The 24,286-nt window shown below is 37.6% G+C and overlaps 1 protein-coding gene across 5 annotated transcripts in view; it reads left to right on the top strand.

The window, feature by feature from the left end:
* The window catches only part of CCDC85A (coiled-coil domain containing 85A), a 194,004-nt gene that overhangs the window by 142,455 nt on the left and 27,263 nt on the right, over positions 1-24,286 (top strand). For all 5 annotated transcript variants that reach the window (XM_019624716.1, XM_019624715.1, XM_019624714.1 and 2 more), the window contains exon 3: positions 14,355-14,431. In XM_019624716.1, the coding sequence (XP_019480261.1) occupies positions 14,355-14,431 (77 nt within the window). The remainder of the gene's footprint in view (positions 1-14,354; positions 14,432-24,286) is intronic.

The following is a 24,286-nucleotide window of genomic DNA, read 5'->3' as shown; positions in this document are numbered from 1 at the left end:
CCTAGACCATAACCCTGTTTCCAAGAAAGAATATCGTATAAGACTTTGGGTCTGACATGCTCCATTTTTCTGTAAAAACAATACGTAAAAATCTTTAATGCAGTAGCATAAATTAAAGGTTTGTTTTTTTTTATTTTTATTTAAACTTAGACACCTTTAATTTAAGAGTAACTTTTACAAGGCCAGACAAGTTTTTAAAAGAACACGTTAACTCTTGGTAAATGTGATTTTGAAATAAAGATGACACGCATGTTTCAGGTGCTGATAAAAGTGGAATAAAATATATGGAAAACAATAGAATATGTTTACAAACCATGGGCACAGCTGATGCCAGTATGATGCTGAAGTTATGAAGAAGAGCAAGTGCCGGAGACCAGGTCCGTGGGAAAAGTCCTGGAGACTTGCTCTGGGATTCACTGGACTCCACACTCACAGTGGCTGGCAGTGAGCTCTGAGCTCTGGTGCTGAGAGATTGACCTGCAAAACAGAACTTAGCTTCTGAAAGTGTAAGAAATGGAGGCCAAATTCAACCACTGGGAGGTAGATTCCGTGTTGAACTTAACTTTGGAGCTACTGTACCATCTGCTTGATGTTTCGATCAGGGTGAACAGAATATAGTAACAGGCAGTTCCTGACCTTGTGGGTCTGAGAAAGCTCTATCTGATACTCCTCCCCACCCCGGGGTAGAATATCTTCTCTGAGATGGTGCAGAGGACTTGTCTGTGCTTCTAATTTTTCTTCCTTCCTATATATCAAATATGCAATGATGGTAGTGATCACACACACACAGCAGGTACTTTTCTAGGCCTCTATAAAAAGCTGATTTAATCTTATTTGCACAGAGTTGAGGAGCACTATCTTCAGAATTATAGTGTGCACTCCTTCCAGGTAATTCATTTTTCCCATGTATATTAAGAGCTAAATTCTTAGCTTGATTGCAGTGACAGGTGAAGAGAGGTCCGTTGTCTCTTGATGATAGATTGATTCCTCAGTCACCCCTGCAGACAGCAATAGGAAAATAAATTTCAAGTCTGTTGTTATTTAGACTGAGAAGATTTGTCTACAGGTCAATTCGATTAAAATGGTCATTATTGAAAGACATATATTTGTAAATGTGAGTGGTATCCATCATTTTCCATGGATTTGAATTTACATGAACCTGTTATTTCATTCTACCTTAATGTTCCTGGGTACTTCTTAAGGACAGACTACAAAATAAAAATAAAAAAGTCATCTTATGCTATGCCTGGGTCTAATATGATTTAAGAAGCTCTTTCTCAGTAAATCTGCTAAGCCAGTCGCCTCAAACAGAGCACCCACAGAGGGGTGCAGGATGGATGTATGTATGTATAAGCAATTTTGTTGGCAGAGCCTCCACTGTCTTGCATAGTTTTAACTTCTTACATAACTGTTTATTCCCAGGGAGAAAATAAACTCATAATTCTCTTTTATACAATGACGGTGCCCCTATAGCTGTGTACTCCCAGAGAGGCCAGGGTAGAATAGCGTTAATTATTAATTGAAGGAATACACAGACAGGAGGGGCGCTGTCTTTGCCCAGCTCCCCCCACCCAGAAGGCTGTGAGATAGCTCACTAACAGAATTTTCCCAAATATGTAAAAACATCATTTAATTATTATAATTTTTTAATTAGAATGCCTCAAGCCATTTGGGACCAGGTAGACTCTATTTTTGTCATAATATATCCTAAAGGGGAATGTTTTTATTGTGATCTTATTTGTACTTCTACTTTATGCACAGTTATATTTCTTCCTTCAAGTCAACTGCGTGCATTTTCTTTCAGCTGTCGTAGACTTGAACTTTATAGAGAACATGTTTAACCCTTAAAATACTCATAGGTTGTTATTTCCATGCTAAAGCAGCATGCACCTTAGTTTAACAACTATTTGGGGTTTAATGTTAGTGCCAGACTTGGGGTATTAAAGATAAATAAAATACAGTCCTTTCCTTAAGGAACATGGGGTTTACAGTCTACATTAGGATTTCACAGTCTGTTTTATTCCTTCTTTTACTTTTTGGTTTATAAAGTTCTTATTAATAATTTAAGGTTTTCCCTAAACAGTTAGAATGACTATGCACTGACAAGAGGTAACTCAAATGAAAACAAATTGAAAACAAATTTTCAATTTCATCTGCTCTGAAAGTTAAAGGAGTACTCTTGTACTTTGTGAGGGTGAATAAAAATCATTGATAAGATTGCCATTTTATAATACAGCACCCATATCTTGGGTAATACATAATCAATATTAAATTACTATAACCAGAACAAAATTTAATAGTTTCATTGTATGGCCACAATGAATATAAAGTACGCCTTTGATTGTTGTGTGTATAATTTCAGGCCATGTGTAGCTTGAGAACCCATTATTTGAAGGTTACCATTACTTTAGGTATAGAAACTAATTGGACCCACCTCAGTTTCTCATGTATCGGAAGTACTGGTACATACCTTCAGAGTCCATAGGATTTTGTAGACAAGGATGAGTGCTTTAAAAACAGTAATGCATGGAGATATTTGACTTCTCTCTAAATGCCTATGAATACTTCTGTTGGGTGATATATACCCAGTTCTTTTATTATCACCAGGACGAATGTTGACAGCATTGATAGCTGTGATATTAAATTAAGCAGGGTGAACATTTAACTTTCTTCCCCAGCTGTCCAAAATAGAATCCAGGAGAGATTCAGGAAAGCAGCTGCTTTGAAAACTAAAATTAGACATTTACAAGCAATCAGAAACTGCCCTTTGCCGTTGCTCATCATCTTCTTCTAAGCCTGTAGATGTTTGAGACTTGGGTTGTTAGAAGTGCATGGAATTTTCCAAAGGTTGCACTGTGAATGGCATCCACATTAAGTCGATTAATGACTTGGCACATCCACACACCTAGCTTGGGGTAGTGTGGCTGTTGGTGACTGAAACTTGCTCTCTTCACTTTGGCTGAATCTTGTTTGCTTGAGGGCACCACCCTATGAACTAAAGAGGTGATGCCCTTATTTGCATCTTAGGAAAAAGACAGTTTGCATTCTGTCAACACATGCATCCGTTGAGTGATGGCATAGTGCTAAAGTCCAGTGGTAAGGAAGATAATTTAAATCAGTAAGATTATTGGTGCTGATCAAATGCTTTGCTAGTTGCTGAATATGGCCTTCACCCTGTCTCTCCACAGGGTCCATGTCCTCCAGCAGTGAGAGAACTCATAATGCTGCAAACAGTGGCCTTTGCTGGGGCAGACCTCTGGTTGAGGTCCACAATTGAACTCTACTAGCTTTGAGACTTTGAGGAGTTACTCAACATCTCTAAGACTTTGGTCTTTCATCTCTAAGTTGGGGATACTAATACTTGCTTCTTAGTTTTGCAGTGAGGATTAAATGCATTAGTGCATGTGAAAAATGCATATGCTTTTTTAGCAGAGTGTTTGATACGTGATAAATCACGTTAAAGTTATTAGCCAAGTGTCATCTGATTTACTTGCTTGACCAGATTGATTAGTCTGTTGCTGCCTAGTAACTGTTTGGTGAAGACAAAATGATTGAACATTTGTGAATCTAGAAGCGCCCAAATGAACATTGAGGTCAGCAGGAATTTTCCTGGCCAGAAGGTGCTGTCCCTCCTGCACTATTATAAAGTATCCCTAAAATCAAAGGGCATGAAAAACAGGGTGAACGTGTTCAGGTTGCCCTGTGTTGGCTGTATTAATAGGACTTCTGAGATTTATTTTCTATATCAGTTTTACTAATGCCAGGAAAACAACCTGGTGTCTTTTAAGTTTAGTTAGATTACCATCATCAAGTAAAATGCTTAGATTAAGTAGTGCTTTTTAAAACAGTTTCTTGATTCTGCTTTTTGCAAGCATTCAGTAATTTGTTCTCAACAATGGCATCAACTAATATTCCTTTATACTGAGATGAAGGTTGTTTTTTTCTTAACCTGATAACTTTCTTTACTGGAAGGAGTTCTTTAGTGTACAGAGTTTAGGAGAGACATCTGTAGTCATTCTCTTTGATTTCCTTTTTTCCATAGCACCGCACATCTGCTCTACCCATCTGCTTTGTTGCCTCTCCCTGTAGGAGACCTACTGAATGGGGCCACTTCTCTGTACCACTGCAGTGGCTCCCTCAGTGGCCCTGACACTGAGAGGTTCCCTCAATGGTCACCCTCACTTCACTCTCATTCCTTTTTTCTCTGTCCTCCACAGCAGCCAGGATGATCATTGTAAAGGATAAGTCAGATGATGTAACTAGAAGGTACCAATCCCCCATTGCCAAAGGTCTCCCTACTCCAGACAGTGTAAAGTCCAACCTCCTTATGTTGGTTCCCTGGCATCATAGGTCTTGTCTCCTTCCGATCTTCTCCCTTCTCCCCCCACTTTCTTCACCCCTTGCTGGCCGCTGCAGCCTTCTTTCTGTTCTTGGAGTGCCTCAGGCTCATTCCCATCTTGGGGACTTTGCAAATGTAGGGGAACTTGCTCTTAGAAAGCTCATTCCAGGTCTTTACATTCAGGTTTCAGCTTGGATGCCCCATATAGTCCCTAATCTAGGTCTAAGCTAACGTGGTGGAGGGTGTACAGGGAAGCAGTGTACTTCCTTATGTGTCTGTGTGTACATGTCGGTCTGTGTGTCTTCCCTACAAGAATGTTCCTTGAGAGGAGGAGCCCTTTTCGATTGTTTTCAGTGGAGTATCTGTGGAACAGGAAAGAGTGTATAGCACATAGTAAGTGCTCCGTATGTTAACCGACTCTGATTACAAAGTACTTGTTGATAAACACACCAAAATAACTGACATACAAAAAAATGTTCCAAAGTATGTGGTCATTCTCATTTTGTTTATCTTAACTAACTAGAATCCTTTATCAACCCACATAATTTTATATGTGGATAAACAATGCTAAAACATTGTGAAAACTTTGTTTTTCTCATGTAGGGGAACTGTTTCTTAATTGTTACACTGTGAGTTGTTTTTCCAACTCTTATTTCATAGCCAGTGAAAACAGAATATATATATATATATATAGGCTAAATTAAATGAAATTTTTATGCATTCCCAATTGATGGAGTCCAAATTAATGACGCTTTGCTATATAATTTGATAAAACTTTCATTTTGTTGAAAAACATGACAGTAAAAAAGCAAATATATATAGGCTTTTAAAAACACTAAAACATACATAAAAATTCAAAATAACTATCCTAAGAGAAAATAAGATTTTTATAGGTTTACTATCTTATGAAAATTTGTTTTTACAGATTTCCTTGTGTATTCATTGACAATACTGACAGAGACACTTACAGGGGGGCTGCATACATTTAAGAAAATTGTTACATTTATTAAAATGACATCAATTTTTATCTTCTGGCATTAGAAAAGGCAGTTATTTTTCTCTCAGGAAAGACAACAACAGCAGCAACATAACAGTGGCAAGTAAGACATTTTAACCCTAAATAGCTTTTAAAATTGTCCTCATGTTGAACAGCTCTTTAGAATTCGAAATATTTTCCATATAGTTCCCAACTCTTTAGCCCAATTTATTGCCACTTACCTAGTACTTCCTTTATGGGGCTGATGCTTTCAAAAGAAATCGTAAAAGGGAAGGCAATTTTAGGGAACAGAAAGTTCCTGTAGGCTGAACTTCAGAGCACAGAACTCTAAGCAGCCGATAAAGAAGTGGAGACCAGAATGACAAGGCCATTCATTTATTCATTCCTTCAACAATCAGTTACTGAACACCTTCTAGCACCGTGATCATTATAGCTCAGAAAAGAATTGTAAGGCAAGGCCTCGCCACATGGAGCCCGCAGCTTAGAAAGACAGAGAAATGGAAGCGGAAACAATCAGGTGCCAATTCCCAAGGAACAGGTACAAGTGGATGACAGCAAATATGCAACAAAATGCCATTTCCTCCCATTTTCAAAACACTTTTGTTTGGGAAGAGGAGAAACGTCAACAAATTTATGGTGATTATTTTCTGATACAAGAGTGAGGACCCTGATGCTTTTTTTTTTCCTGATTTCTAAGTTGATTTATATGCAAATCATTGGATCTCCATGTCCATTTACCTGTGTACTCTTTTCTAGAAAATCAATGAAACAAAATCTGGAATGTTAAAAAGTACAGCACTTACATGGCACGAGGAGAATAGCACTCATGATTTTTTTCTGTCAAAGCATTCTTGGAAACATGATTCTGTATTTCCAGTTTTCATTCTAATTAAAATAAACAGGATAGCACATTACTCTGTACCCCGTCTCCCCCTTTGGAAACGAGATTATTTTTTTCTCTTTACAAAGAAGCACAACCTGTGTTAATATAGACCACTGCCCACCGCCCTCATTCAGGGCCCATTGACACCTGCCCAGTGCCCACAACTGTGCTTTCTTCTGGTCCTCAGTGCACCTCCCGCAGGGAGTGGCTGGGGGAGAATGTCCAGGTGACTCGACATTCCTTCTGGTGGGTGTTTGTACCAAAGGGAACCTTGTTAAGCAGATATCTAGCTAAAGGGCCTTTATGTTATATTCCTAGCCACTAGGGGTCGAAATGGTGCATATTTTGTACATCCCCCACAACTTTTTCCTTCTTTCTTCTCTTTCTCTCTACACCTCCTTCTACTCTCCGTCTCTCTCCCTCTGGAACCCAACACACACACACACACACACACACACACACACACACACACACACACACACACACACACACACATTTTGTGGAGCCTGGTGAAAAAAAAAAGTTTCGGATTTTCTTTTTGAACTTACCCACCAATGATTGTACCTGACATAATTTGAGAACCTCTCCAAGGTTTTCATCTAAAGTTTCATGTTCCATAGACTGTTTTTCTAATGGCACAACAGACTTGCTATGAGGCTCCATTTAAATACAAGTCCTGTCTTGACTAGAGTGGTTGAAAAGACCTGTACTATGAAATGATTTCCTTTCAGGGTACTATCTACGTAACTGACTTATTGATTAACTCATTCAATAAATTGGTATCATGCCAGACAGTATTCTAGGCATTGAGAGTACATCGCTTAACACAACAAAGATCGCTGCCTTGTGGAGTTTACATTTTGATGGGGGAGAGACAGCTCTTATAAGATAAACATAACACATCAACAAGTTAATTTATATGATAGAAGGTGATAAAGTACCTTGAAGAAAATAAAGAAGTATAGCAGGCTAAAGGAGATCATGAGTGTCGGGTGGAGGTGGGGGCAGGTTGTAGGATTAAATGAGGTAGACTCGGGTGAGCCTCACTGAGAAGCTGAGACTTGAACTAAGACTTACAGAAGGTGAGTTAGCCAAGCAGCCAATGGTGGAAGAGCATTCCAGGAAGTGGGGAAAGAGCATGCCTGGGGTGTTCGGGAGCAGGAGGGTGTGTGGCTGGAGCTGAGGGTGTGATGTCATGACGAGGGAGAGGTACCAGGTGGCTAGATCAAGCGCCAACTCTGTTGGACTTTTTAAGGACCTTTGACTCTTACATGGTACAAAATGTTGAGCTGCTGCAGGGTTTTGAATGGAGAATGACGTTCAGACTTAGCAAAGAAATTTAGAAAGAAAACCCTGGCTGCTGTTGGTTTAAAATAGACTTTGCCTGAGAATAGACCTTGGGGTGGAGGCAAGCATAGAAGCAGGGGCATCTGTTAGGAGACCATTGTGAGGTTGGATTCTTGCGATAATTTGGTGGTAAGGTCAATAGAATTTCCCAGTGGATGGAAAGTGGGGTGTGTGAGAGTGGAGCCAAACACAGGCTAAACTTTTTGTCACAAGGAAAGACTAACAGAGTCTAAGACTAGGTCTATGTGTAAACAGAATGAGGACCACAAGGTTTTAAAAATTTAAGCAGTGGAAGAAGGTGACAAGACAAACAGATCTCTGTTGCAATCTGCTGTCACTTGCCTCTTCATAGATTCCAGGGTACAAGGCTCCCCAGGAGCACCTGGGCACTCACTTTTCCTTTTGCCTGGAACTCTCTTGTCCAAGATCTTTGTGTAGCTGGCCTATTTGCAGGTCCTAGTCCTCAGACAGCTGTTCCCAGGCCGGGCTTCCCAATGTAACTGTACTTCCCCAGTTCGCCCTGGGCTAGTAACTACTCTGTTCAGTTGTCTTTATGGCCCATAGTGCCTTCACAAGATATCCTATTTCCTTTTCATTGTCTTCTTCCCCACTGCAATGTGAAGCCTGTGAATGCACAGACATTATTGCTCTTGCTTGCTACTATATCCCCAGTATCTAGAACAGCATCTGGCACACACAGATAATCACTATAGGGTGAGGAAATGTTGACATTACAGTAAATCAAGTATGTGTTAAAAAAAATGAAGTAATGATAAATCACAAGGCACTCAATATATGATTTATTGGCAGATGAGTTGCGAAGGAGGACATCAAAGCAATCCATGAAGTAGGAAGATTTTAAAATTGCAGAATTCTTGAACTTCGGAGTTAAAGGGACTAGCCCAACAGCATACACAGGTAGAAATCTTTGCAGAATCTCCTTGATCATTCTCTGAACAACTCCAATAACATGAAGCACATATTTGTATTTTCCAATCTTTGAATATTGTAATTATTAGAAAGCTTTCTTTCATATCATGCATAGAAGAATGAGAAGTATTGGACTAGGCAGAGTAGATTATTTGGACAGGAGAAGGAGTGGGCAGAGAGCCAAAGGTAAAAGAAGTCGGGGCCAGGGAACAACAGTGAACAGGTTTCTACATGGGAAGAACTAGATAGAAAATAGCTGCCTCATAGATTTTTTTTGGTAGGCACAAAGAGAAGGATATGAGAAGAGTAAATTTGCTTCATAGATAATGTACTGGAGCAAGACTTGACATCATCCTCTGTCAATAGGCAGTCTAAGTTAAATATCTAGGCAACCTGAAAATGCTGATTCCAACAAGATTTTTTAAAAAAATCAGTATCAAAATTATAGTGAGAAATGTAACCACTTATACTTCAGCAGCTAATATAAATTCGAAGTAGGAAGCTGACCTTTGCTTGCCTGAGGAAAAAAAATACTTTTTGTCAGACAGTAATAACTTTTGAAATATAATTCTGAATGCATTTCCTTAAGAATGTGTTAAAGCCTGTGGATGGTGACATTTATTTTGAACTAATACAAGCGATGTCTTTAGAGCTTGGGGTTTATTGAGGAGGTTGCCCCCAAATTTGAAGTCATGTGGCCACTGGAGTCTCTCTGGCTGAGGGAGACTAACTCTTAGAGAACCACAGAAAAGCTAACATCAATAAACCTTTGGCTGCTGTAGTCCCCAAATGATTTTCCTCTTGTACATTCTTGCAAATGCTATAATTTGTATTAGAACAGACCACTACGGGATTTTATTTGAATTCTGGAGACCAGACAACACTTCATCTGATCAAAACCATTCAGAAGTTTGACAAACCTTAGTTGCAACTACCAATGATAAACCTTTTATGTACAACAGTAAGAGCCATTCATGGGTGACTTCAAGGATGGGCGTTTCCCTAGGGAGAGAAACACTGCTTTAGAAACCAAGGGGAAATAAAATAGTTTAATATTTTGATCAGAGTACTCTCAAAGTAGCAAAGAAAAATGATTGAGTGCATTTCAGGCAAATTGAAGTGAAATCAAGTCTAGGATATTGTCTGAGGAAAATATCAAGTGATTGTAAAGGTAAAAAATCCACCCGGAATTTCTAAAGTCAGGAAGAAAAAGGAGAACTTAGAATTTAACTGTTTACATAAGAATCTTGATACATTAGTGATTAGTAGATCAAGATAGGAATCACTGTGATGCGCCAGCAGTGAAACGACATCTTTTGAATATATTTGAGGAATCCCCAGTGTTGGGCCATGATCGCTACCTTCTGGGCTTTGTTCTCTATATTCCCTATAGTTGCCAAATGAGTTAGGGGATGGGGACAGGCTGAATTAGTTAATCTCTAAAGTGCATTACAGTTCTAAATTGGGATTATTTAGAAGATGTGAATGTGATGGAATTTACATTTGTTTTATTGCAAGAGGTGCTGTGGACTTTTACATGTAGGCTTAAAGAAAGGTGAGATACATGGAGACAAATGGTTCTTGCTTTGAAACTATGCCCAAGATTTCTCCCGAGAACACCTGGAGAATCTTATTGGATTTTCACATTGGTAGTGTTTGCTTAACTTTGCTTTTCTAATGTGTAGCTGTCCGTAGGTTTCCTGCAGTGGAAAGAGCAATGAAATACCTTTGGGGGAGGTTAAAAACAAATCACCACCTTCATAACTGTCTGTTTTGTTTTGTTTTTAACTTTATTGGGGAACAATGTGTTTTTTCTGGATCCATCAACTCCAAGTCAAGTTGCTGAACTTCAATCTTAGTTGTGGAGGGCGCAGCTCAGCTCCAAGTCCAGTCGCCATTTTCAATCTAGTTGCAGGGGGGCACAGCCCACCGTCCCATGTGGGAGTTGAACCAGAAACCTTGTTGTTAAGAGCATGCGCTCTGACCAACTGAGCCATCTGGCTGTCCACCAGCAGCTCATCTGCAGCTCAGCTCAAACGTTGTCTTCAATCTAGTTGCGGAGGGCACAGCTCACTGGCCCATGTGGGAATGGAAGTGGCAACCCTGTTGCTCAGAGCTCACGCTCTAACCAACTGAGCCACCCAGCAGCCCCTATAACTGTGTTTTGACATTGGGTTTTCAGATCCGTGGTGGTGGGAAGCAACTTGGCCTTTCATTCTGCTCCCCAGCATGTCCCTTTCTCTTCCCTCTTGTGAATCCTTTCTCTCTTGCTTGTTCACAACAGGATTATTCCTGGCTTCTGGCCCTTGTCCATCCTGTGGCTCCACTCGCATCTCTCTGGCCTATCCAACTGCTGTTGACACATTAAGCTCAAATTTCTCCTTCATAAGAACTAGGACCGATATTGGTCTCTTCTTGTACTGTTGTTTCACATGAGTTAGCACTGAGTTGCATATCACCTTATTATTTTCTTTATTTTTTGCCTTCTGTCCCCCCAAATGGTTATATGCTTCTTGAAGATAGGGTCTTTCTTTAATACACTGCACCTCTACATAGAGTATAGCGTAGTATTTGGTGTTTTTTTTGGGGGGCCTTGATGCTCTTTTGGAGCCTCCTTCTCAGAGTTCTGAAAGGCAAAATGACATTCTGAAATCTCAGTTTTAACACCCGTCAGCCACTGGTATAATATGATCAATTCAAGTGATAGTACATTCCAATGCAGTTGTGTGTGTGCGTGAGTGCACGTGTATCACTTTATGACAGAAAATGCCAGGCTTCGTCAGATATTTCTTCCAGGTCAGTGCACAGCTGTACTCCACATTCCCTGGGTGTAATGGAAGACCTGCTTATTTTATAGTTGACACCATTCTGGAAGCCCCTTGATTAAGGAAGTAAAAGGAGGCAGCAGTGTGGGGAAGACATGGCCAAATATGTTCCAGAATTCAAGGGGCTCCTTTTCTTTCTTACACACAAGATTTTATCAGTTTTGTTCCCCAATGATCACCTAGGACTGAGATATGTATTATGATGTGAATATTTTAAAAGCATGGCATTTCTTACACTTTATTCTATGTTTTATTTAACAATATTTACACATTTTCTATCCCATTATTGGCTATGTACTTGTAGTTAGGCTTGGCTAGCCTATGGTGCAGCAACAAACATTGAAATCCTAAGCAATTCACAAATTGGTTTTTCTCTCATTTCACAGTTGAAAGATTGGGTGGTTTCTTCAATGGCTCTTCGCATAGGGATTTGGGGACTCTGGTGATCTTACAGTATATTCCAGAAAAATGTTTGCCTACTCCACTCCCATTAAAGGATTATGTAATCAGTGTCTTGATGAATAAAACAAATAGCAGCATGAGTTTTATTTATGCATGCAGATCTGCTATTTTTCTTGTCTCCTACCCCACAAGTTTTTTTTCATTCATTCTATCCCTTCATTGTTAATAGCTGCATTTGAGAGACTGAGGACTGAGCCTTGAACAACAGGACCTTCTGGAATTCAGCACAAGGGCATATAATCCTAAAATGGAATTTGTGCTAAGACTTGCAATAATTGGTCATCTTTTCATCTCAGCCCCAGAACCGTGCCTGACACAATCAGTGACAATAATACATATTTGTTGATTGAATGAACTCAAAACTCTCCTTAGCTTTGCCCTCATTGTCAAGTTAATTTTTTTCATGATTTTAAATGTCTAAAATGTTCCCTAGCTTTTCCTGTCCCAGCCTATATTTGCAGTGAATGCCTTGAAATAAAGATATTAACTTCATCTATTGTAATTTGACATTAAAAATTGGAGAAAGGAATGCTTTCCAAATTTAGGAATTTACCCCTATTTTTTTAACTGACATGATATGACTTAAAATATTAGTAGATACTTAGAGAAACCGTCACATCAAATATGTAAACTGCAAAGATTTTTAAAAAGAGAAATAGATTAAAGTGACTGAAGATAGTAACTGAGTTAAAATCTAGTCAGTGGCATTTTTCAAATGTCCCCTGAATAGTCACTCTGTATAGTCATTTCAACTACTTTTAAGGATTACAGGGATAGTACAGTATAGCGATAATAAAGATAAGATGCAAATTGTGGACAAAGGGAAAAAAAGAATTGCATTTGTTCATGGTTTAAATAGAATATTCCTGAGCAGCTCTCCCCTTGGATGGCCCTTATGCAGTGGTTGTTTTTCTAGAGTAGAGAGTGAGGCTTGCAAAAGTGTAAATCAGGCAATCTACATTCCCATTTTGATGATCTGCAAATCACTTATTCATTTGCTAGAGTAAAGCAGATTCACGAAATCAATAAACTTGTTATTCATTTATGCCTTATGCTTTTTTTTTTCCATTTGGAAGAGTCCATGAAGCAAACTCTTGTAATGACATTTCATTGAGCTAAAAAAAAACAAGCCTATTTTTAGCAAATGTCTTCAGTTTCCTTTACCTTGTGTTTCTATCTTGTCTGAGGAATGCTCAAAACTGTCTTCTCCATTGGCGTGAGATCAGTGAGTGGTTATCGACACGTCTGTGATAGGGACTTTCTGCAAACGTTTGTGAAAATAGGCATGCTGGAAACTGGTCAGGGATGAGCTTAGTTGTTACTTTTGTGAATTAGTGCCTGAAGTTTCTTAGGTATTTTAAGATAATAAAGTGTTGCTTTGGAGGTCACAAAAATGGAATTGAATTCATATAATGAATTAAAATATAAAATTGCAAAGTAGAGTTTCCATGAGGAATTTCCATGATCAAAGTATTAATTTGCATCAATATTCAACCTAACTTCAGGTTGTTTGAGACACCAAGCCCTTGCCTCTTAAATGCACTGCCATCTTGCCTCTTGCTCCTTGGTGTTTCCAAAGCTGAACTTGTGCTGAGGAGGATTTGATGCTGTAATATTAACTATGGAAATATGCTCCGGAAATATGCTCTATTGTCATGTACATTTCACTATCCCTGAAATGTGTTTGTTCTTGGGTAATGAATGAATTCCAGCTATGTAGCTATATGGTGTGCTTGAATGTTTTCACTTTAATGAAAAAGAATTACTGTCAAATTGTTCCTGAAAATGAAACTACACTTTCCTCAATGAGTGGCCCCTTTCCTGATGTAAAAGCTGTAAACTTTAGTTTCATTGGGGACCGGAAACTAAGCATGGTGCCGATTCTGACCTTTCAGCACACACCTGAGCTCGTGAAGAAATTAAAACAAGTCAATTTCAAGTCTGCCCCTGGTGCACCTGGAGATTTGGGGAAAACCTGGGTCTCTGTCCCAGGCAGCCACAATCCAAGTCAAAATTCAGCCTAACTCTAATTATTTAGACCTTTCATTGCTGTTCTCTGAAGTATGTCTTGATATCTGCAGATTTGTGACAAGAACAAACATTGTTCTTAAAACTTGAAATATTTATTGGGAAAAATGGGCAGAGCTGGATAATTGAAATGTTTTTTTCTATTTTTAATATGATCTTGTTATTTATTTTGCTCATAATTAACATTACAAAAAAGTCTTATGTGTGGGACAGCTGATTAGAAGCTCGAAATGCACAAAATAAGTAGAAAAGAAGTAACTGCCTTCAAGATGTTTAATGTTTGAAGGCTACATGGTGTGCAAAAGCCGGCAGTCTATCCACCTATACATTTTTCTAATTCTCCTTAAAATTGTATAATTGTTCAAACTGCTTGTAGTTTCAGTGGCTTCTGTTACAGTTTTGCTGGGGAGAAATCTTTTTTTTTTTTTCAATAATGGAATAAGAAGTCACTATTTGATTTGAATAAATCAAGCCAGAAATACCCTGAGAGGGTACTGAACAAGACCTGTGTGGATAATGTGAGTTCTTTCTTTTTAATTTTAGAATCAACCTTGTCCTATGTTAGGCAGCTGGAGGCCAGAGTAAGACAGCTGGAGGAAGAGAATCGCATGCTGCCCCAGGTGGGTGACTTCCAGAAGCTCGTAGCTAGTCAGTGTCATTTGAGTTGTAGTATTGTATTTGGAATTTAAAGTCTTAATTACATTGTCTCCTTTAAATGATAGAGATCATTTTGTAAATAGCCATTCATCAATGTGGAGTGTGATTACTTTCCATAATGGCCATCCTATGATTCAGATTCTTCAATATGATACTAAAGGATGCAGATGTCTCAAATCAGAATGGAAAATCACTTGGGAAGCAGGAAGTAAAGAGGAAATGAGAAGTAGAAAGTACTTTGATAGGGCCACTCGTATATGTCATGCATGTAGTTGGTGAATACACAGAGAAGGGTCTCGTATTTACATTGAAAAATTGGCTAATTTATGAGCTTAGGGAAAGCTGTAGGTAAAGTTTGAAGAATTTGTATTTTAGTCAAATTAGTACTTTCTAAAATTCTTTGTGATATGATTGAACTCTTTCAGCACAACAAAGTGATGACAATAATTGACAGTTTTTACTTTGTGACTTCATTTCTTTTCCCTACTGAATGTAAAGTGGCACTTTTTCTGGGATTTAATGCCTTGCCATATAGTTTACTTATAAGATTGTTGCCACAGGCTGATATCTTGGTGAAAATGATGTTGGTCCTTTGAGGTGGTGGTTCTTGGGAAATATTTTGTTGAGGAGTTGAACATATCTACTGTTAGGGTGCTTTCCTTTATAGACATATAGACAATAATGCATTTTAATATTTTATAAAAAAGTTTTCTAAGCATTAAAGGGTTTTCTAAATCACTAATGTCCCATCTACATTTTGGTGATTATTTCTACTTCATAAGTGAACAAGGGAAAAGCAAACTTCAAACAGCTAGTAAACATAGTTTAAATGAAAATACAAGGACTGGTTTTAATGCAGGAAAGGATATATAAACGTTAATGCCAAGTATGCTTTAAAAAGACATTTTAGGTCTTTTTAATTTTGTTTTGTTTTTAAACTACTGTTGTTCATTAATGACGGTTTGGGGTATCAGATGCTGTGAATAAGAATGCCTTTCTCTTTCTTCCACTGGCCAACTGGCTAGAAATCATGAGATTAAATGAAGTGAATCTACTTATCTCCCTTCTCAAACTATACATATGTGAAAACTCATGAGGACAAAAGGGATTATTGGTATCATGAAATAAAGTACTACTGGTAGAGTTTTTTCTTTGCTTTCCTCTACTTTTCATTTTTACATTTTCTTTGCTGTTTTTCCTTTTATTGGATTCACAGTATGACTGTGCTAGGACCCTTGACTAAAAACATCTAACTTATTTGTTCCAAAAAAATCTAAAAGATATAATTCCTTTATTGTGAACATTATATATAGTTATACCATCTCTTAGGCAACTGGGAATGTAAAAGAAAAGAGAAAAAAAATAGATGTTTCTTAGTTTTACTCTGAGTGGAAACTGAAGCTCACATCAACATTGAAATACTAGCGTGTATATGCTATCTTATTGAAAAAGAGGCCCAACTAATGTGAAATGATTATAAGACTGATTTTTAAAAATTCTGTAAAAGTGAGCATTAGAGATCTTAAAGGGAAATCCGGAGAGTCCTCAACTATACTTGATATGTGTGTACTTAAATACACAGAGCTTGCATAGTTAAGAGTAGAAGAGATTAAAAAAGCTTTTCAAGGAAGTGTTCAAGCATGTTTTTAAATGAGCCCTATTTTCTATCAAAGAAGGTGTTTGTTTTTTTCTCCACAAGAAATGGCTAGGACAGGTCATGTTTTTTTTTTTAATCTAAGATGTTATTGATGTGGGATGCCACATTACCATATGTACCATTAAGACAGAAAAAAGATGTCAGTGATTCCATGTCAGACTCTTGCTGATTTCAGAGATGTTAAAATGAAAACTGTTTTAGAATTAAACAGCTATGTATGTGTCCAGATTACTTTAATGCAAAGAAGAATCCATTGTTTGAAATATGCTATTGGACATATACAAAGGATGTAATAGACCTATCTCAGTTCAAAAACAATATTTGTTTCAAATTTCTGTATTTGAGGGTGATGCCTCCATTTACAGCAAAGATAGATATGATAGAGGCATCAGTGGCAACTACTTGTGTCAACACAACTGAAGTGAACATAGTGAGAATCACGTAATGGAATCCTTATGGAAGGCTGTGATTTGGGCTGGATAATATAAAGGATATGCAACTTCTTAGATGTCACTGGGACTATTACAAATAATTATGAGATTTCCCTGCAGAAACGATTTCTGACTGCATGATGTTAGCTGATTTGCAAGGTCAGTTCAGTGCCACAGGCTGACTTCCCTGCATAAATTAGTCTCAATATCTCAACACTTGGTTTTCAATTGTAAGAACTACCTCACTTTGCCTTGATTAGAAGGTATTCTTTTTTACTCCGAAATTTTTAAAAATATGTCCATTTGTCTTCGGATGAACAAGAGTAAGAACATAGTTGGCAACTGGAATACTAAATGTATCAGATATCTTTTGTGGCTATGACCAGGGTCTTTGCCCATAGTTTAGTGTTTAGATTAATTATGTAAAGCATTTTCCTGGAGGAAGAAATCTCCTTTAATGCTCCTTTGTATTCTTGATGTAAAATTGTGTATAATAAACAGAAAGTCACAACTTTGCCCTAGCAATACATTGTTAAAAATAAATCAGGTGATTATAATAAATGCTTGTGGATTTCTCTCTGGTTAGGCACAAAGGCTTCAATGTCTTAATTTGTGAATGACAAGGTTCCTCCCCCAGCTCTTACATTTTGTAGGTCTAAGGGTAAATAAAGCTTGGGTCCAGTCTTATACTCATGCAAAGCTGCCAAGTCTCAGAATGCAGGGTTTTACATTCAAGAACAGATCAGAAAATGCAGAGAAGATATAGTTGTTTCTATCCAGTGGTAGAAAGGAGCCCACAGGAAGTATGGGCATGAAACATCAGTCTAGAGGCCCGGGCAGGGCACCGCGCAGTGAGCCCAAAGCTCTTTGCTCTGCCATGGTCTCCACAGTATCCTACAAGGATCACTGAGCTGTACTTTACATCCAGTTTGTGAACACCATAGTCAAAGGTGTTCTAAAGTCAGAACAGTCTCATTATTTTCAGAAGATGCAGAATTATTTTATTGCTAGGTATTATTTGAAAAGAAAATGCCTCTTTATTTTTTGATAGGAAGACAACATGAGATGGAACCTCTTAACAGAATTTAAGTGTACAATACACTACTGTTATCTATAGGTAGGATGTTGTACATTAGATCTTGAGAACTTATTCATCTTGCATAACTGAAATTTTATACATCTTGATTATTAACACCCACCTCCCTCTTTCCCCAGCCCGTCAACCACTATTCCATTCTTTGCTTTTATGAGTTTGACTATTTTAGATACTTCATATAAGTGGCATCATGTTGTATTTGTTTTTTTGTTACTGGCTTATTTCACTTGGCATATGATCCAGCAATCTTACCTCTGGATATTTATCCAATAGAATTGAAATCAGAGTCTCAAAGAGATAACCTGCACTCCTGTGTTCACTACAGCACTATTCACAATAGCCAGGATGTGAGGCAACCTATGTGTCCATCAGCAGATTAATGGATAAAGAAAATGTGGTACATACATGCAATGCGATATTATTCAGCCTTAAAAAAGAAGGAAATCCTGTAACATGCAACATGAGTGAACCTTGAAAATATTTATTTTTGGTAGTTGGCACAAATGTTCATTAAAAATCTCCTGAACTTAGGGTATTCTTTTTTGAACACAAAAAATAACACAAATGTTTTTACTGATTAAAATATTTCAAAGGATTGCATCGACCCTCTCATAATACACTAATACTAAAACTGCTCAGACAGGTCTATCAGGTCCACTATGTACATATTTAATGTGGTATGTAACCTAAATGGAGATCGTGTGCTACTTAACTAAATGTAGCTGGTATCTATGACATTTATTAGCTTTTAAATCCAATGAGGTAGAAGTCACTCACAATTACGTAAGTAGGCATTTAGGAAATAAAAGACACAATATGGTGTAAACTTTTATTGTAAGGAATTTTATATCAAATTTAAATACCTATTTCGTGCGTACATTTACACACAGACACAAATTTTCTGTAGATACAGAGTCAGATTTTCAAAGTTGGATGATAGACCCTTACATATCGCATTGGACAACCTCCTCGTTTAATAAAGGTTCACAGAGGTTAGAAGTATAGTCCTGGCCAGACTTTGAATTAAGGGCAGACTCAGGCCAAGATGTAGGCCTATTCAGTTTTCTTTGTAGCATACTCACAGTGCCTCCTTTAATCACTTTATACCATTAATATAATTAATGGTGAAATTCAGCTGCTAAATCTATTTTTTATCTTATTTTCAAATTCTAACACTTATTTTAAGTATTAAAATTGGATCTGCTTAACCATCTAAGATTTCTTTGACATTTATTCTATTTCTGCTTTAAGGGAAATATTCTACTTTTCTTAAAGCCATGGTATCGATCATAATTTAAAAAAAATGCATTTTATAGTGTCTTCTCCTCTATGACACATTTTAAAAATACTTCAGAATCATCAAGTTTTATTGTACAAATACATATACTCACATCTGCATGAAAAAATCCTATATAACAGAATGTGGTCATAGAAAGTCTTTCTGTTCAGTGCGAGCTGGAGGTAAGAGGGTAGGGGAATGGATAGTTACAGTAGTGTTTTCAAGGTATATACATACGTACCCAGGAAATTTATGATTTTAGCCCAAATTAAAAAACCTGGCTTAGATCTCTCTACTCATTTCATTGTCCTTCTCTTGATGGTCATAAGGATTTAATTCAGACCTAGCCAATGTGTTTATGTACTGTATTTGCAATGAAGTCTATTCAACTAGCAAACAAAGTGGATGATACAGAACGCCTAGCTGATGACTTCACAGATAATACTGCCTTTTGAAGACATCAGTCACTATTCAGACATAACCATAATGTAAAAAACCTTTTAAAGACTATTCTCACCTATTCTGTGTTGAGCATCATTAAGAAGGCTCGAGACACAAAACAGTTTGTTGAGATGCCAAAGTCAATTAAGTGCATTTGTTAGAAGTCCTACTGGGAAATCTGTTCCCTTTATCCGATGCTCTGGCACCCATGTGAAAAGCACTGTATATATATGGTGTGCCCCAGAGACCCTCCCCAAAACCACCCACCTCTGGAGACCAACTTTTTAGAGGAGTTTTCTGAATCAGCAAAAGTGCCCTGATCTGCCTGGTGTTCAGTGCCTGCCTGTGTGCTGTAGCTTTGGCAAATGGGCTTGACAGCCAGGCACCTTGGAACACCACTGAGTTAGGCCCCTTTTAGCAAGTGTTTCTATTTCGGTTGTGCTAGCACACAAATCAAAGCCTAATTTTAGGAATGGGAAGGAAAAATCTCCCTCTTGTGTAATTTGGTTACAGTGTGACCTCGCAGTGCAGTGGGAAAAAGGCAGGGCCATCTCCAGAGCGGTTTTGGAACAAAGGGAAAGAGCCCATCACCATGGCCGGAAGTGCTGAGCAGGGTTCACAGGAGCTAAAGAAGCCGAGTTTCTCACTTCCATGGCAACGCAGCCCAGGTCCAGTGGCACATCGCTGGAGAGCTCCCTCATGTGCTTTTCCTTTTGTGCTGTGGAGATATTTATTATGGTTGTTGCTCGTTCTCCTTTTCACATTTTCTGACTTTATATTTTACAAGTCATTTTTGTCTTATAGGGACAAATATATGGGTGTTAATAGGGTTTGAAAAATTATCGGTAACTATTGCACAAAACCCAGGCACAGAGTAATAATGCTTTCCAGGATACTCACAGCAAGTGGTGGTGTTCTTCAATTGTTATTTGCTTGGAAATTACCATTCTGGTACTCCTGAGGAGTAACTTGTGCAAATAAATAAATAAAAAATAAAATATTTCATGGATAGCAACTCCATCTTGCACAACCTGAGTAGACTCTGGATGCTACTGATAGGAAAAATGTCAAATCCGTTAAGGGTTGGTTGCTGCTAGGGTCATATTTGTGGGGGGAAAAATTGACTCCACCAAAGGAATAGTGCTATGAATTACCATTTTCTCTAAATAACCATGATTTACATAAATAAAAGAAAATAAAAAAGCTTTTGTGTATAGTTCAATAGAATTTTCAAAGGACAGATGGAAGGTACACAAGTGGTGTGGGTGTATTGGAATAAGAGACAAATAGATATGGAAAATAAATTTATGAGTAAAGTTATGCTGGAAAACATAAATAAATGGAGACTAGATTAAGGGAAAAATGAAAAGTCCATCAGAGAAAATATCGAAGAGAGTAAAATTCATAGGGAAAATGTCTAAGGCGACATGGAATGCTCGCAAGGTGAGATGTGCAACATTCTGATCCCCTCATGCTTGTGGTTTCTTGTTTGAAAATCTCTGATACATAAGACATCTCCATTCTAATGAGAGAAAATAGGTGAAATAGAAATGTAGCAGAAAATATAACTGTCACATATTAAGCTGATTAATAGAATTATTGAATTTAAAAAGTACTCAATTATTAGGGACTATGATATCAGTAATTCATATTTAATTCATATTGCTTTCTTATATGTATACTAGCATGTTAATGATTCTATCACTAGGGCTTACTAAAATTTTTTTTAATTTGTGGTAGCCATAAAAAGAGTAGCATTTTTGTTCCGTCCTGGGCAGAATTTGTCACAAGAAAATTATGGGATTCAGCATCAAGTTTTGTTGTAGTAATATCAACTAGAATTATAGATACATATATGAATGAGAAGCAATATGGAGGAATATTTGGGAAAAATTTGAGATGCAACTATAAGAGAAATTAATGCTGACTTTTTGAAATGGTTTTCTCCTCTTCTATTGCTTTTTTTTTCCCAAAGTCAAAAGTTAAAGAAAAAAGAAAGTTTTTTCCTTTTTGAATAAGGTAAGGAAACAGTCTCATAGAAAGTGTTGGAAAATACTGTGTAGTGTTTGATTTGGGAAAGAAATTAATGTAAATTCTGTTGAAATATGAACATCAACAAAGCAGGCAATAATGAAAACTTGGCATAGTTGAAGCTTGTAAAGGTGCTGAGGTGCCTGCTTGAGCAGTCTCATTTGATCTCCATTTCCTGCTGGAGGTCACTACTTCCGAGACTGACATAAAAGAGGCATCTAAACCACGCTGCCCTCGTCGTCTTCTGATTCAGACCTTTCCTACAATGGGGTTTAGGCATATTTTGCTTAAAAGTGCTTCTAGTATCTTTCTTTGCTGTAGCCTGAGCAAAGTGAACATGCTTAAAACATAAAAATGAAAGTTAGTGCCTCTTGATAATTGGTAGTTACCTATATCCTCTAAATATAAAGTAGACAAATATAAATGTAATATAGACAGTATTTATATTGCCTAAATGTAAGTATACTGTATAGAATAAGTGTAATAGACAATTAATTATATTCTTTAACAAAATAAGACAGTTTTTAAGTTGTTTGAAGCTTTACTAAATTATATTTAAAAGGCTACATTGTGTAAAAAATAAGCAAAATATAACTGAGTCATTTTTAGAAAGCTGAGAGGTAGTCAGCAGTGACATTGGACTCTGTTAGTAATCAAGTGATTAAAAGAGGCACTGTGAATATGCTAGAACAGACACTGAACAGGGATAACGAGAGGGGTTGGTCTCATTAGCTGCTGGACCAGGATGATGCGTCTCACCTCTGTGAGCCTTGTATGCCTTGACTGAAAAAGGGGACTGTCTGAGGTGATGTGGAACTTTGTACTCAGTTTTGCAAACCCATGGCTCTATCCAAAGAAAGGTTATGTGCAATATACACACAAAATGGGTGGACCCCTTTTTATTTGGATATCAAATTTCTTAAAACTACAACTTCATACCATACTGAGTCTCTTATTTACAGCTGTTGATTTATGTCATTGTGGGTTATTCTACCTCATTGGATTCTAGGTTAATACAATTTAATCAGGTAGCTATTAAATTGATTTAAGTAACACGCAGTCATGGGTGTATATCTTTGAGACTCCTATCGCATCAAATATGCACATAGTGGGTCTCACATACTAGTCTAAGCAGTGTTAGCTTATGTGTATTTTGAGAGATAATGTGCAAGCCCCTAAATATTTTTTTCATTATATAAAATTATGTGTAATAAAAAGACACTAGTTTTCCCTAACAATATACTTACTTAAAAATAAGATGAGTGTGGTCAATCCTTTGGGTTTCTCTCTGGTCAAGTGCAGAGTCCTCCGTTGCTTTCTCAGTAAGGGTGGTTCCTTGTAGCTCTGAACATTCTGAGCCCAAAGATACATGAGAGCTTGTGTCCATGTCTTGTAGCCATGCAAAGTTACCAAGTCCCAGAATGAGGGGTCTTCACTGAAGAGCAGATAGAGAAACTTGGAGAAGATGGAGTTGGTTGTATCCAGTGGTAGAGAGGAGCCCACAGGAAGTGAGATGAACTGTCGTCACTGCCCAGTGAGCACAGCGCTCTTCACTCTGCCATGGTTTCTGTGGTCTCCTGAAGCTGAACTTTCAATCCAGTTTGTAAACACAATATTTCAAAGGCACCCCCAAAGTATGACGTCTTAGTACTTTTAGAAAACACAGTGTTATTTATTAGGTGCTAGGATTTGAGAAGGAATTGCCTTTTTTTAGTCCACATCCTAGTTAAAGATCACCTGGACTTAGGATGTTCTCTTCTGAGTACATAAACTAATGTAAACATTTTTTTAAAAATCACATGTAAAAACATTTCAAAGGATTTCATGTAATAAATGGAGACATGACATTTCACAGAGAGAATTTTAATAATTAGGATGAGAGAACAACATAGGAAATGTTAGAAAATTAGTTTTTGTTTACCATTAATTTATACCAAAATGATGTGTGTTCTTTATTTTAAAATATGACATATATTTCAGGAATTCCATTCTGAGATAACTCAAAGTAAATGACTGTGGAAAAAAAAGACATGAAATATCCTACGTTAGTGTTTTGTGAGTAGTTTAGTGTGAGTAGACTGAGAATAACAAAAGAATGCCTGTATATAAATCAAAGTCAACTGTAGTTGTGATACACAGAAGGAACAGTGTCCAGAGGAAGAACTAGTTTTCAAAGGATATCTGATTTATTGGGTTCACGTTGTAGACTAAAGCATCTGACATAACAGCCAGCAAGAGGTGAACTAGGCCTTTCTTTAGATGCTCTTGTTGACATAGAGAATGAAAGAAATTGTAGGAAGTATACTGTGAGACAATGATCAGTGACGCTTTTATAGTTTATGTGGAGCTTTTATATAGTACCTTTTAAATTGCATGCCATTGAGCCTGTCTAACCTGGTAGCATGTTAATGCATGAAGCAAATTAAGGTACCTGTAGAGAATCAGTACGAAGAAGAGAACATGAAATAAATTACAGACTTTGCCTTGTTTTGATTTAAGGGCCTGTGGTGACTAGGTAAATCATTCTTAGGAAGAGAAGATTTAGGGTTTATTTTCAAGTATATTATAGAAATTCTACAAAGTGGTTTCTACATCAATACGCAGTAGAGTATTTTGAAAAAACAGCCCGCCCACATTTGTAAATGTGGCAGTACTGCAAGTAATAGGCTATGTGCAGGCTGGTGTCACAGAGATGGAATTGGTTCTCTTAAACCCCATGAGCCTACCTTTGGGAGATGCTCCCTTGTCAAGTATATAGGTTTTCCTAAAGTCCGGTCCTGACTTGGGCTGTGGGCTGGAGCTACAGTGATGTGTGCCCGTTCCTGATGGCTCCCAACATTCTCTGGGCTGACAGAATCCCCGCTCCTGCTTGGGTTCTTCCTT

The sequence above is a fragment of the Hipposideros armiger genome, unplaced genomic scaffold (genome assembly GCF_001890085.2).
Source record: "Hipposideros armiger isolate ML-2016 unplaced genomic scaffold, ASM189008v1 scaffold_602, whole genome shotgun sequence".
Lineage (NCBI taxonomy): Eukaryota > Metazoa > Chordata > Mammalia > Chiroptera > Hipposideridae > Hipposideros > Hipposideros armiger.
Note: the sequence above shows the minus strand (reverse complement) of the source record. Positions and strands in the feature narration are given on the sequence as shown.